This window comes from Sylvia atricapilla, chromosome 5 (assembly GCF_009819655.1).
Source record: "Sylvia atricapilla isolate bSylAtr1 chromosome 5, bSylAtr1.pri, whole genome shotgun sequence".
Taxonomy (NCBI): domain Eukaryota; kingdom Metazoa; phylum Chordata; class Aves; order Passeriformes; family Sylviidae; genus Sylvia; species Sylvia atricapilla.
The window spans coordinates 71235971-71250070 of NC_089144.1; the positions used below are offsets into that span (position 1 = coordinate 71235971).

General features: G+C 42.0%; 1 protein-coding gene across 3 annotated transcripts in view; it reads left to right on the plus strand.

Moving 5' to 3' along the window:
- The window catches only part of KDM5A (lysine demethylase 5A), a 48705-nt gene extending 34637 nt beyond the window's left edge, over nt 1–14068 (plus strand). For all 3 annotated transcript variants that reach the window (XM_066320116.1, XM_066320117.1, XM_066320118.1), the window contains 7 exons: nt 640–801; nt 1792–2343; nt 3132–3275; nt 6078–6237; nt 6738–6958; nt 9070–9480; nt 10992–14068. In XM_066320116.1, the coding sequence (XP_066176213.1) occupies nt 640–801; nt 1792–2343; nt 3132–3275; nt 6078–6237; nt 6738–6958; nt 9070–9480; nt 10992–11204 (1863 nt within the window). In that variant the 3' untranslated portion in view covers nt 11205–14068. The remainder of the gene's footprint in view (nt 1–639; nt 802–1791; nt 2344–3131; nt 3276–6077; nt 6238–6737; nt 6959–9069; nt 9481–10991) is intronic.
- Nucleotides 14069–14100: the final 32 nt, after the last annotated feature.

Consider the following 14100-nt stretch of genomic DNA (forward strand, 5'->3'; position numbering starts at 1 on the left):
GCTTTTTCTCTGTATTCTTCTGCCTAACTAGCTATTTAATATTTTCTAGTCTTGTGTTTTCCTAAATTGCTTTCCTAAAAGCAATTTGAGCTTTCCTATATTGAATTTAATTTGCTAGATTTTATATTTAAGTATGCATTCCAACTAGTCATGATGCCTTAAAGCTTTATTCTTGTCCTTAAAAGTGCTTTTCAGCCTCTCATATTGATATTAAAAGGCTTATAGCATGCTTTTAGGGGTTTTTCAGAAACCAAATTGCTTTTGTAAAGATGAAATAATTTTTAAGACTTGATTGATAAAGGCCCTTGAAGTGAATGTTGAACTATGGATGCCTAGCTGCATGTAGTATTTTGGTTAGCTATATGTATGATAGTGTAATGTAAATAGATTTAGTCAGCAAACACAGTGGCTCTCAGTAACATGGCCTACCATGTTACTGGTTGCTGATTACATTCCAGTCGCATAACTGTGAGATACTTCTGTCCTTCTCTGTTTAGTCTTCGATTTCTAGCATTAGCTGGCAGGTATCAGAGGGGTTATATTGCTGGGTCCTGCTGTTCCCTGGTGACACTGTTGTCATTCCTTGGCGAGATGTGCCTGCTGTCCTTGGCTCTGACAGGATTTCCTTGGCGCTTGCAGGTCCTGAGCCCGCGCACCGACATCGGCGTTTATGGCAGCAGCAAGAACAGGCGGAAGAGGGCCAAGGAGTTGATGGAGAAGGAAAAGGAGAAAGATCTGGACTTGGAATCCCTGAGTGAACTGGAGGATGGGCTGGAGGAGGCCAGGGATGCTGCAGCTGTGGTAAGGAGCAGGGAAAGGTGGTGTGTCTCCTGATGTGTTGGCTGAAGTCATTTCTAATCTGTAGAAATCCTAGGGAAGAACTGATAAATGAATTTCACTGAAAAAGGTACCTCCTAATACGGTGTTTGACACAAGAATGTAGTTCAACTTTAATTGCAGTGAAAGTAGAGGGAAACACAGTTCAGAGTATAACTGCTGGTATTTAATACCATTGGGTATGCGTGAGACTAAAATGCTCTTGGGTTAATATCTGTGGCTGCTCATCTAATATTAACATTTCTTGAGATCATGAAGTAATGAGATGCAGCTCTGCCTTAACCAGGACCAACACGTATTTGCTTAGGTCAATTTTGTGGTCAGCCTCCAAATGCTTGGTCATGGACATTGAGCTGTAGGGAATGTTTTATTTGGTTCCTCTTTTTTGGAGGATATTCATGCTACTTATCAGAAGAATTTGCTGTCATCTGGCTGCCCTTTCTCTGGGAACAAAGCAAATACATGCAGGATCATTAATATGGCTTATACACAATGTGTTTATGTAGTATGGCTATAGTTACCTGAATGGAAACATTAAGGAAGTGCAAGCTGCTTCAGAAGATATTGGTCACTCAGAGGCTTCTGAAACAATGCTCAGCTCCATTGTCTTGGTAAACAGATGAATGGAACAGATTCTGACTTCTTCTCTGGAGTCAAAACCTGTTCTTCTGGTGGCCTTATATTATGAACTTCAGAAATTTTGTAGATATTGAGAAGGTTGTCTAAAGTTTACGTAGCATCTCTATCAGAAAGACTTTAAGGAGTAATGAGCAACTGAGGAGGAAGTATCTTAGATACAAGCTTTAATTGGATCACATAGTTTCTAAATTTGGGGCTAGTTTAGGTGTGTTGATCTGTTTGTATCGGCTGGTTTTTTCCCTTTTCCTGCGTTGCTAATAAAATGAAATCTCTTAGCTGTGGAGGTCACGACACGTTTTTGTCTTTGCTGGGTAGGTGGCAGTGTTTAAGGAGCGGGAGCAGAAGGAAATTGAGGCCATGCATGCTCTCAGGGCAGCCAACCTGGCCAAGATGACCATGGTGGACCGAATCGAGGAGGTCAAGTTCTGCATCTGCCGCAAGACGGCCAGCGGGTTCATGCTGCAGTGCGAGCTGTGCAAGGACTGGTTCCACAGCGGCTGCGTGCCCCTGCCCAAGAGCAGCTCCCAGAAGAAGGGCTCCAGCTGGCAGAGCAAGGAGGTGAAGTTCCTGTGCCCCCTGTGCCAGCGCTCCCGCCGGCCGCGCCTGGAGACCATCCTGTCGCTGCTGGTGTCGCTGCAGAAGCTGCCGGTGCGGCTGCCCGAGGGCGAGGCCCTGCAGTGCCTGACCGAGCGGGCCATGGGCTGGCAGGACCGCGCGCGCCAGGCGCTGGCCACCGACGAGCTCTCCTCTGCCCTGGCCAAGCTCTCCGTGCTCAGCCAGCGCATGGTGGAGCAGGCAGCTCGGGAGAAAACGGAGAAGATCATCAGCGCGGAGCTGCAGAAGGCAGCGGCTAACCCTGACCTGCAGGTAGGGACAGCGGTCATTTGCTTTTCCCTGTGCTTGCCCTCATTTAGTGTGTCAGAATGCCTTGTTTTGCTTGGAGAAGTTCGAGGGAGAGGGGAGGGCAGTGAAAAGCTGAGCACTGCACATGGTAAAACTCCGTACTTATAGTTCAGTGCTCTGCAGGTTTTGGCTGGGTTCTGTTGAGTGCTTTGCTGCTCCAGGAGCAGGCCTGTTGCTCTCTTCTCACTGTCAATAGCAACTGCTGAAGCTGTGTGTAAGAAACATCAGGTCAGCTGTAACAGCTGAGTACAGGCCTCAGGATGTGTAAAACAGCTGCTGCTTTGGTGTCCGAAGTCCATTTTCCTCTTGACAGAATCCAAGGAATCAATATTTGTAATTTCTCATGGATTGTCATTCCCAGGCATTTGGTGTCAGGTTAGTAAATTTCAGTGAGGAATGTAGTCAAACACTGATAATTCAAACACTGATAATTCCATAGCTGACCTCTTCATCTTTAGAGTGAGGTCAGATCATGCTGTGGTGAAGAAGCTGTAATTTTTGGCACTGAAAAGCAGTGTCTAGATCTTTCTAATCACTGGTATTTAAAAACAGGTAACCAGAATCTAATGAAACATTTTACTTGGATATTTCCCTATCTTTTTTCACATCTTGCTGTAACTGGTCTCTTTTGTGATGTCCAGGCAGGTATCCTCAGGCCAAAAGAACCACTGTTTTCTTTGTTAATAAGTCATTAGTTTTTACAGATTTTTCCTATTATTTCATTTCTGTATTCCATTTGGGTTTTTTTTTAGGGACACTTGACAAGTTTTCAGCAGTCAGCCTTTAACAGAGTGATAGGGAGTGTGTCCTCATCCCCACGGCAGACTTTGGATTATGATGATGAGGAGACAGACTCTGATGAAGACATCAGGGAGACATATGGCTATGACATAAAGGTAAGTAATCCGGAGTGGTTTGTTTGCATGGAATTAATGCAGAACACCTGTCTTTTCTTAATCCATTTTTTTCAGAATATTTACTGTATCTTAAGGTATGTATATATTGTGCCCTAGTGCCTCTGGCAGAAGAGGTATTTCTTGATTTTTATCTGAATGTCCCCATTCTCTGAACTATAGTGAGGTTTTGTAATGTTTTTGTGCAAAATTTCCAAAGTGTTTGAATTTCAAAAGGTGCCTCAGTGCTGAGGAAAAAGATACACTTACCAAGGGATTTGTAGTTATAACACCCTGGAGAATGAACATTGCCCAGTTACAAGTATCTATATGGAGAGCTCTTGGAAAGTTTTTGCTGCAGCAAAAAGATCAGCTTTCGAAAACAGCATGCTGTGTGAGAGGTTTCCTGATGCCAGAGCTGTGTTCATGTTTTCATACCTTTCTCTTCATTTGGCCCTTGTATAAAGGAGGTACATGTGGTTCCGTTTTGCAGTGTGGAATTTTTCTAGACAAGATGCCTGGATGGTGTTGTAAAATTGGTGTCAAGGTTCAGTACAGAAATTGTAACTGCAGTTCAATTTTTGAAGTATTTTATCTAGAGAAGAACTTCCATGAGAAAAGGCAGTTGTGGAGAAAACCGTGTGTTTTCAAGGTATTGAAATGTCCTTTTGAAATATGTAGAGGCAGAGGCAATGCCACAGTTTCTCCTTGAGCAGTGTTTTCTTTTTAGTGATAGTGTCATCTCTGCCTTAAAAGGTGCTATCTTTGAGAGACATGTAAATTCTTCTAAGGCAGATATTCTGAATTTATAGAGGGGCAGCACGTTCTCCAGGTATGATTTGCTGTAATCTCCTATTTTTAAGTGTTTTGTTTCCCAGCAGCCTGATGCAAATACACAGATCTGTCTTACAGTCCCCTGTGAAACGCCAACAAGAATACATTGCTGTTGGGTGCTAGAGCTTTTAATTAACATAGTTTTATATATAAAAGTAATTACCAAAATTGTTCTTTGCGTCAGGAGTCTCAATAAGGCATTTCTGAAGTATGTGGCATTTTCTGAGGCTGTAATTAAAGCATATGCCAAGAAAGATGGCATATGCTTGCCAGGATCTCAGGGTTTTGCAGGAGCATAATCTAATTCGTTTAATGATTCTATTGACATCATTTAAAAATCTTACTTCTTAATCCTTTTGAATTGGATGTTCATCATATGTAATTGTAGAAACCTAAAAGTAAAAAGTATGTTTAAGCAAAGCTGATAGAGACCAGAAACATGTCCTCTTAGATCAGCTAATACTGGAATAGAAGACAAATTTTCAGGCAACCAAATTCTTCAGGTATAGACTAGGAGAAGCAAGATTTAAAAAAACCCAAACCAAAAAAACCCAAACCCAGAGTTGTTCAGAATTTAATTATTTTTATACTGTTGACTTTTAAGAATTGGGGTTTTTTCACTTTTTGATACCTAGACATGTTCCATTGTGTTTAGAAAAAGATACAGATCATTATGCATCGTGTATGAATTTGTTCTTGCTGTAAACCCTATAGAATTAACCCTCAATTCCCAAGGGTCTGTAGACTGTATTTTGAAAACCACAGTCTCTGGCTTCTCAAGAGCACAGTTGTTACGAAAATATGATCTGTTTGATTATATTACATGTCTCTTAGTTAAAACATGATTCTTGCCAGTAAATCTTCATTAGGAGCACAGTAGCTAGATTTTTTGTGAGATTTGTTCCAAGCAGACACATTCACTGGTCAAAGCACTTAAAATTTGTTTTCGTTTTTTGTCTTGTATGTTTTCTCATTTCTTTGCACCAGTATTGCCTATGGCCACTAATGATGATTTTTTAAAAATCAATTTATGTGTTAGCCCTAAAATTCCTTTAATGTAGTACAATAAGATACCCATAACAAGATATTGTTCAAGATGCAAACTCTTTGCAGTATAGGGAGAAATACCTTCCTCCTTCTGAGTGTATTTACTCTACCTTCTCATCTGGGCAATTTAAATTCGAATTTCCCAGTTGTAGTTCTGTATGGAAATCATTAGTTTGTGTATCATCTTCTTTAAAACATGCAACTGAAGGCCAGAGAGAGAGAGAGAGAGAGATTACCATTCCTAAACTCCCTTTTTATGTCATGAGATGACACTGTCCTGCCCGATGCCTTGTTCAGTGTCTCACTCAGCACACTGAGCTGAGCACAAGCGTGTGCCAACATTACTCTGTTCATAGAAATATTCATAACAGCCCTCTTCTTTCAGTGTTTGGTCCTAACTTAAACTGATTTAACGCTGCCATAAAAGTACTGATCCCAGGGCAGTGTTGATCACCATTATATTGATATTTGTTACTGTGCTGGAATGCCCTTTTGTCCCCATACCACTAAAATCTTAAATAATTTCTTTCTGTAGTCACTGTAATTTACTCAGCATAACCCTGCTTTACTGAACATACAAGTCTTTATGGGCTTGTAGTCTGACTTTTAAAGCAAAATAATAAATTATTTAGGCTAAGAGAAAGCCTGTTTTCCTCATGGTGACTTCTGAAGACTATACTTAAGGGACTGCTGAGTGAGGAAACCTGTCAAGTGTTTTTCATGCACTAGCTGTAAATATACTGACCTGTCTGTGTAGCTCCTGTATTCATGCACCATTTAAGTAGGGATATAATTTTTACCTTTGATGGAGTGCTTCAGAGAAGGCCTTTAGGAGCAGCAGCCAGCTCAGTCTTAGTAGAATTTACTTTGAAGTAGGTGTTTTCTGGATTCTGATACTGCATGTTTTCTCTGGGTCTTTTTCAGGACAATGCCAGTGTAAAATCTTCCAGCAGCTTGGAGCCCAATTTGTTTTGTGATGAGGAAATCCCCATTAAATCAGAGGAGGTGGTGACACACATGTGGACTGCTCCCTCCTTTTGTGCTGAACACGCCTATTCCTCTGCTTCTAAAAGTTGCTCTCAAGGTATTTGCTTTTGTATACATTGAAATAAAATTAAATAGATGAGACTCAATGAGGAGTGGAACTGCTCTGTTATCCACACCAGTTGTCCAGGATATGTTGTCTGGAGGAACTTAACAGCAGAGTTACATTGCAGTTAATTTCCTGTTATTGGATATATAAACCTGGCCAGTGTGTTTTGGTTGTTACTGTTTCCCAGCTTAAAATGTTGTAAAAAATACGTAATTTCTTTTGGTTTTGATCTCTTCCTTTTATCTTTATGTGGCTTTGCCTGAGGGAGGTTTAGATTGGATATTAGGGAAGATTTCTTCCCTGGAAGGGTGGCCAGGCATTGGAACAGGCTGCCTGGGGAAGTGGTGGAATCACTGTCCCTGGAAGTGTTCAGAAGACAGGTGGGTGTGGCCCTTGGGGCCATGGTTTAGTGGTGGGCTTGACACAGACTGGGTTATCTTGGAGGTCTTTTCCAGCTGTAAGGATTGTGTGTCTTGGCTCCTGTGTGAAAGGTTCCAGCACTCCAAGGAAGCAGCCTCGCAAGAGCCCGCTGGTGCCTCGCAGTTTGGAGCCCCCCGTGTTGGAGCTGTCACCTGGAGCTAAAGCTCAGCTGGAAGATCTCATGATGGTAGGAGATCTGCTGGAGGTGTCTCTGGATGAAACTCAGCACATCTGGCGGATTTTGCAGGCCACTCATCCGCCCTCTGAGGAAAGGTTTCTTCATGTCATGGAGGTAGGGAACCCAAAGAAATATTCTGGTGTGGAGCAAAAAACCCACCACGTTCTGTTGATGGATTTATATAAAGATCTTGAGTAGCTGAGTGCTCAGTTGCTTGTCATGTTTGGATTTCATCTGGAGAGATAGTAGATTACAGAAAATAACAGAATAAGTGATCCAGAAATTCAGTTCTTGGTCACTGATGCAGTAGCACTGTCCTTCACAGTTAACCATATTTAGAACAGTTTTCTCAAGTAGGTCCATGTGCAGACCTTAGTTTAGAAGATAACAGGTTAAGGGAGGAAACACTCTTCTTGATTATGCCCAGAAACAGAACTAATCTGCACAATAGTTACAAGAAACATTTAGGAAGATGAGAAGTTACACTTAGCTTATATAACATGATACTTCTGTGTTTCTGAACTTTGTTACTGGGGAAAACACTTTTTGATAATGCAGACAATAAGGTTCCTCTTCTTCCTCAGAATAACATAGTCATAGCAATTTTTAGATTGATATTCTGTGAAGGTGTCCTGATTGCTTTGTCCAGCTCCAGTGGATCAGGCAGGTTTATCTGCTGATTCTGAGGTGTAGTCAAAATCACTTAGCTACCTTGATGCAGAGGACAAGGGATGTGTGCTGGAAGGGAAGGTCAGCTGCTGGGTTGAAGAGCTTCAGTGGAACCCATTTTTTATCATCTGTCAGCTGCAGTTAGGGGTCAGTTTGACCATATGTAACTATGGATTTTATGATGGCTTGTTGAGTTACTGAGCTGCACAGGAAGAGTATAAGATGATGGTGCTTTCTTGGCTTTTTGGTGGTGAGCAGTAATACAAGATGGAAGGTTGCATGCTGCGAACAGTGAGGTTAGGTGAACATATTAATGGGTATCTCATTTTCTGTGTGTCATCCATACACAGTGGGTGCATTAAAGTGTTGCCAAACTGCATCAGTTAGAAGTGTGGGGTATAAAGCTGCTGCTGCTTTACCACCTTTCACCCCCAGTCCTACCTAAGCTTAATGTTCTTTTAATGTAACAAGTTTGGCAGGGGTTTGATTGAGGAGCAGTTTGAATCCCAGCAAATAACAATTTATAAATAATATACCAGAGTGTTATATTAATAGATAAGCAAAGCTTTTTTATGGGGGAGTGGGATGAGGAGTGTAGAGTGTGTGTGTGTGTGTGTGTGTGTTACATTTTCTGGTTAACCTTTATGAATGCTTGCTTCACCAGAACTGCTCATTTTGAATTGAATATATTCTATGTCTATTTACATACAAAATAAGTAGACTTCTGTGATATAATCTTGAGAGGATTTGGTTTTGGACGGAGGAGCTATATTAAGTAATGTGCAGTAAACAGACTCTTTACTGGCTTATAGTGTGTTCTTAATCTATTAATAATTAAGGTTAACGTGTATAGGTGCATTGACTGAAATCAAGTCAGTCCTGTTTGTACCAAGGACAAGACAAGTGAATCTTTCAGGTGTGAATGGGACTTGTCACTGTGAGTTCTACCTGCAGGGACAGAACTGGCCAGTTTTAAGCCCCACTCGTGGTCTGAATTGGTTATTTAAGAGCTCTTGTTGATGCCAGGGTATTGACACTGTCTGCCAGTTTGGAAGTCGTTCAAATAACGGATGTTGCTTTCTCTTCCTGCTTGAGTTGATGATACATTTTAAGAATTCACCAATTACTCTCCCTTAATCTCCAAAACAGCAGTTGCTTTCTCTCAAAAATAATTACAGGCAAGACTGACCTCAGATGAAAAATAAGCAAGAGCATCTAACAAATGATTAATCTTCTCGACTTCTATTAAAAAGCACTGTGAGAAGGGAGTTGTAATTATTGCTTATTTTGCCTTCTTACCCTTCCTGATAATTTACTTTTTCCACTGGGTATTTTTGGCTGATTCTACTTTGACACAGTTGATAACACTTAGGAAGTTTTTATAGTATGGTGAAAATGAAATTATGTGCTTTTTTTGTTTAGAGTTTGTAACAGTGTGTTGTTGATTAGATTTCTTTGTGCCATATCAGGGTAAAGATATAGGTAAGTACATTTCTCAGACCTCAAGTTTGCAGGAAATTTGTATTTGAGTAAAATATGTATATTTTTCTGTGAAGGATGACAGCATGGATGAAAAACCACTGAAAATGAGAGGGAGGGACTCTTCTGAGAGGAAGCGGAAACGAAAACTGGAGAGAGCAGAGCAGTTCTTTGGAGATATGAAGCAAAAATCTAAAGAGCTGAAAAAACTGGAAAAACCCAAGAAGAAGAAGCTAAAACTCACCATGGATAAGACAAAGGAGCTGAACAAGCTGGCAAAGAAACTGGCTAAGGAAGAGGAGCGGAAGAAGAAGCGAGAGAAGGCAGTTGTGGCAAAGGTAGAACTGGCAAAAGAGAGCACAGAGAAGAAGAGAGAGAAGAAGGTTCTGGATATTCCTTCCAAGTATGATTGGTCAGGAGCAGAAGAGTCGGATGATGAGAATGCTGTGTGTGCTGCTCAGAACTGCCAAAGGCCCTGCAAGGACAAAGTGAGTTTCTTCCCCTTAGTTCTGTCACAGGCAATTCAGTGCTCGGTCAGAACCCCCGTGCCAGGTAATATTTAAGTTAAGCAGCATGAGAAGCCAAAGTGGTGTGGTTAGAAATGAGAGAGGATTGAGCAGTAGTTGGATAGGTGTATGGATTTAGGAGATAAAACTGTAGAACTACCTTATTCTCTTACATACTTCAAAACAGAAGATGGGAAATTAGAAGCTGGGAAAAGGTATTCTGTTTTGGTTGGGAAGTTTGACTTCTTCAAGCTGTGTAATTTTTTGTTGACTATGTGCAACATGCATTGGCTGATTCAAAGGATAATTCCTTGACTCAGAAATGTCCCTGTCCTTACTTTGTTTCTGAGCAGGAGTGGGATGTGCAATATTCCTAAATAAAGTAGATTTTCGGTATCTCTTGCATACACTCTGTTAACAGTGATGCTGCAGGCTGAGTGATCTACAGACCTCAGTGGTTCATTTTGCTTGTTGGAGATAAGTATTATTTTAGACCTGACTGGATTATTACAAAAGAAACTTGATCTGCCTCTCTCTGTGGTACTGCCTGATTGTCAGCTTTTAACTCAGACTGATGATCAAAAATTTTTTCAAAATGTTTTTTTCTGTACATTTCTGTACTTGTGTACTTTCAACAGGTGGATGCCATACTTGTCAAAAAATGGCAGATACAGGAATGTAATGACTGAAGCTGCACCTGTTGATGTCCATTTCTAATCACTTTGGAAAATTTGTTCAGTAGTTTGCTACAAACTGAAGTAAAATCTGTATGATGATAATGTTTCTTCATTTTATATAGGTTGCCATTACTGTTGTTTTTCTGATAGACTTTTACGTTCCGTTCTAAGTAGAAAGCAGAACTACAGCAGTAACAATTTTATAGTTGTACCAGTGGGTGACATCTGTTCCTTACTCTGCAAATCTGAGTTTCTACCTCCTGACTCCAGTTAGCATGTACTTTTATTCAATGAATTACAGAAATCAAATAATTCATTTTTTGCCTTTTTACATTCTAACTCATTTTTTGTCTTTTCCAAATTGCTCTACAGCAAGTTCAGCTCAAAGTTTGTATTGTAGCTTAAATGTTCTGACACTTAGACTTTGAAAAGCCCCGTTTGATAATGCAGTCTAAGAGGGTGTCTTTGGAGACTCTAAACTATGCTGAAGTAACCATCCCTGAGCATTTAAAATGAGTTTTAGCACACCTCCTTTCATCTGGAGAGAGCTGAGTCATCTTCCTCAGAGAGACAGTGTTTTTGTATTGTTGCAGTGTAAGGAGGATGCAAGAGGGGCAAGGTTTGTTGGAAGAGTCAGTTTTTACTAAACTGAAGTAGCTTGTCTAAACAAGCTCTGTAGGAGCATTAAGTTTTGCCCCGGAGCTTTTATATTCTTGGTATCTCAGGCAGGTTTAGCAGAAGGTATTTTCCTCTCAGGACCCGTGGCTGTGTGTCCTTGTTTGTAACAGGCTGTGTGGCTGCTGTGCTCTCTTGCAGGTGGACTGGGTGCAGTGTGACGGGGGCTGCGATGAGTGGTTCCATCAGGTGTGTGTGGGCGTGTCCCCAGAGATGGCTGAGAACGAGGATTACATCTGCATAAACTGTGCCAAGAAGCCCCTGCAGGGGCCCAGCAGCCCTGCCCACGCCCCACCTCCTCCCTTCTTGCTGAGCTACAAACTACCGATTGAAGATCTCAAGGAGACGAGTTAGCAACGACTCGCTGCCCAGAACTTGTTGGGACATGGACCGCTGGAACCCTTGGAAGGAGAGGGTTTGAAGCTGATGTAGCCCTGAGCTTCTCTTGCAAGGATGTACAGACGTGCAGCGGGGCTGGCCCGTCCCTCCCAGGCGGCTCCCGGGGACAGGAGAGCATCAGGGCCCGGGGCACCGGCCCATCTATGCACACACCGCCCTTGGGGAGCTCCCGACAGCCTTCCTGACCTCAGTGCTGCCATCTGGGAGTGTGCCTGCTGCTCTCTAGGACTGAGCACGCTCGAGGCCATTAGATTAGACCCTTCAGGGTGTTAGAAGTACATGTTGGCGGTGGAGCTGGCCTGGAACTGGTGGGCGTAGGCCGGGGCTCTTAGACCTACCAGGTTTCCCCGAGGAGGTGACTTTGGAAGTTATCTTCGGCCTCTCCATGCCGACCCAATGTGTAGAGCAATGTCTTGGGAGAATGAAATTGCCTCCGTATCCAGGCAGCTAACACTACACTTGTAGGGTGGGAGCAAGTGGATGAATTTCTTTTAATTTCTCTTTTGTAGCTAAAGGGCAGAGAAGCTCACAATCTCAGAAATCAGCAAAGGTTCTGTTTACCAAAAAGAAACCCAACTCTACTCCACTAGGCAAAATTTTTTTTCCTCAGTGGGAAACAACTGATCTTCCTGTCCTGAGGAGGGCCAGAAAACATTGATAATGTTTAGCTAGACCAGAACCTGGGAAGAGCAGAGTGCTTCCCTTTCCACAGGGATGCTCTCTCCTGTTCTAGGCTTTGCTTAGAGTTCTGCACTCCTGCACATTAAAGTCGCGTGGCGCAGGATGGAGCTGGCAAGGAGGTACAGCACCCAGGGCACAGCTTCTGTACCCAGGGATGGGAAGGAAAGAAGACAGCCCACTTACCTCAGAGGTTACACTGACATGTGCTTCTGTGAAAAGTTTCACTCACAACTCTTTCCAGTATCACCAGGCTACGGGCATGGCCTCCTGTGATACCAGCAAACAGTCTGCAGATACTGTTCACAGTGCAAACCCCTCCCTGCTGGCTTTGCTGGATGTGTACTAGTGTACAATCAGCAACAGTTCTTGTTTGGAGTTGCCCCTGGCTTTGCCAGAGGACCAGAGGGCTTGGGGTCATCCTGGGTGACAGTCGTTTTAGTAAATCCATTTTTAAAGAAGGACTTGTTTTTACTTTTTTCTAAATGTCTCAGACTACTGACTTGTTCTATAAATAGATTATTTTTCTTTGATTTTTTTATACTTACCACTGTTAACCAGCAGCACAGACAGAGGTTCACAAAGCAAAAACCTGCCCGTGGGCTTGGGTTTTTTTACTCCATTCCTTCCTTGTAGTACAAGGAATTAGCAGTTACCTTCCCCATTCTAGCTTGACCAGCTGCCTGTGTTTAAATAGGTAAATACATTTCATGTGCTACCTTTGTGTTTGGGTTTGTTCCTATTAGTGGGGCATCTGGGCCTTAATGACTCCAGTGGATGCTGGCCTCGTGTATGTGAATGTCTGAAGTCAGCCCCTGGGCTGTCTTGTCCCCTCTCCACTCACTCCCTATTGTGTTTCCATTCTTCTGCAGTTCTAGGAGTGTTGTAAGTAGTGTCCAGTCTTACTAGGAGCTGGATTGGGATTTAAAGAAATATTGACAAAAACAAAAGTGTGCTGTCTTGACTGTTCTGTGTCCCTTCTCTTGTTCCCTAATATTCGGAAATTTATTTATCTGGCGGAATTATCCATCAGAAAAAAAAACCAACTCGGCTCAGGTAGACAGAACTTTGTTTTCTTCTATGTGTGCCTGCTACCTGGGAAGAGGAAAAATGTGCAAAAGAAAAAGAAATAAAACGGAGGGCAGAAGATCCAGAGTCTTGGGAGCTTTGAGTGCAAATTGGACACAGACTTCTAATCCCTGCTCCTTAAAGACTTAATGTGGTGTTACAAACAAAAGCAAGCTGTGGTTAAGCATGTGGCTGAACGGGCACCCTAGCAAATTTAAGAGTATTATTTGTTTACTTATTTATAAAGGGGTGTATGCTTTAGATAGACATACCCTCTTTTTGCCTCCAATTACTGGGTTTTTTTTTTCCTTCTCAATGTACACTTAGTTTTGATAAACTGATTTAAACAGCTGTTACTTTTCCTTCAAGCTTTAACTGATGGTACTACATAAATGTTTCCCTATATGGAGTGGATAAAATATCTGTCACAGATGTTTAATCGTTCCAGAAGTAGACTAGTACAAGATTTCTTAAAGAATCCCAGTGTTCTGTATTCTTTCCTGACTCCTAGAATTTGTGACACAACGGGGAAAATCTGGTTAGCATCTCCTGTTAGCCACGAGCACATCCTGGTAACCATTCCTGCATTCTCTGTCGCGATGAAGTTGTATGTAATTTCCATCAGCTGCAAAAGAGACCTTGGAGTAAACCTGCACTGCATGTTCCTGTTTCTCTGCGTGGAAGCTGTGCTGGAGAGTGTTGGCAGTAGCACTAGTTACAACAAGGTGGAAACAAACAGCTCCACAACGCAGCCGTGGTCACTCAGCTTCTAACAAGCACAGAAGAGAGCTAACAACAGAAAGAAATGTGCAAGTCATAGTCAAAAGTCATGTTTTTAGTAGCTGTTTTTCATGTTGCCACATGGAGAGCCTCTGTTCCACTGTTGGAAGGAGGTTGCCACATTTTTTTCTGGTCACAGATGTCTCGTCTGCTTTTGGATAAGGTGTTCGTAAACTGAAGACCATTATTAGCTTTATGTCTTATTGTTTTAAGCTTGTTTTTTAAGAGCATAATTCCTTTCAAAGGATTGCTGATAGTATGAACTTATGAATAAATGTTAACTTTTGGAATAACCTGTAGTTAGTGGTTAAAAAACCCGAAGCTA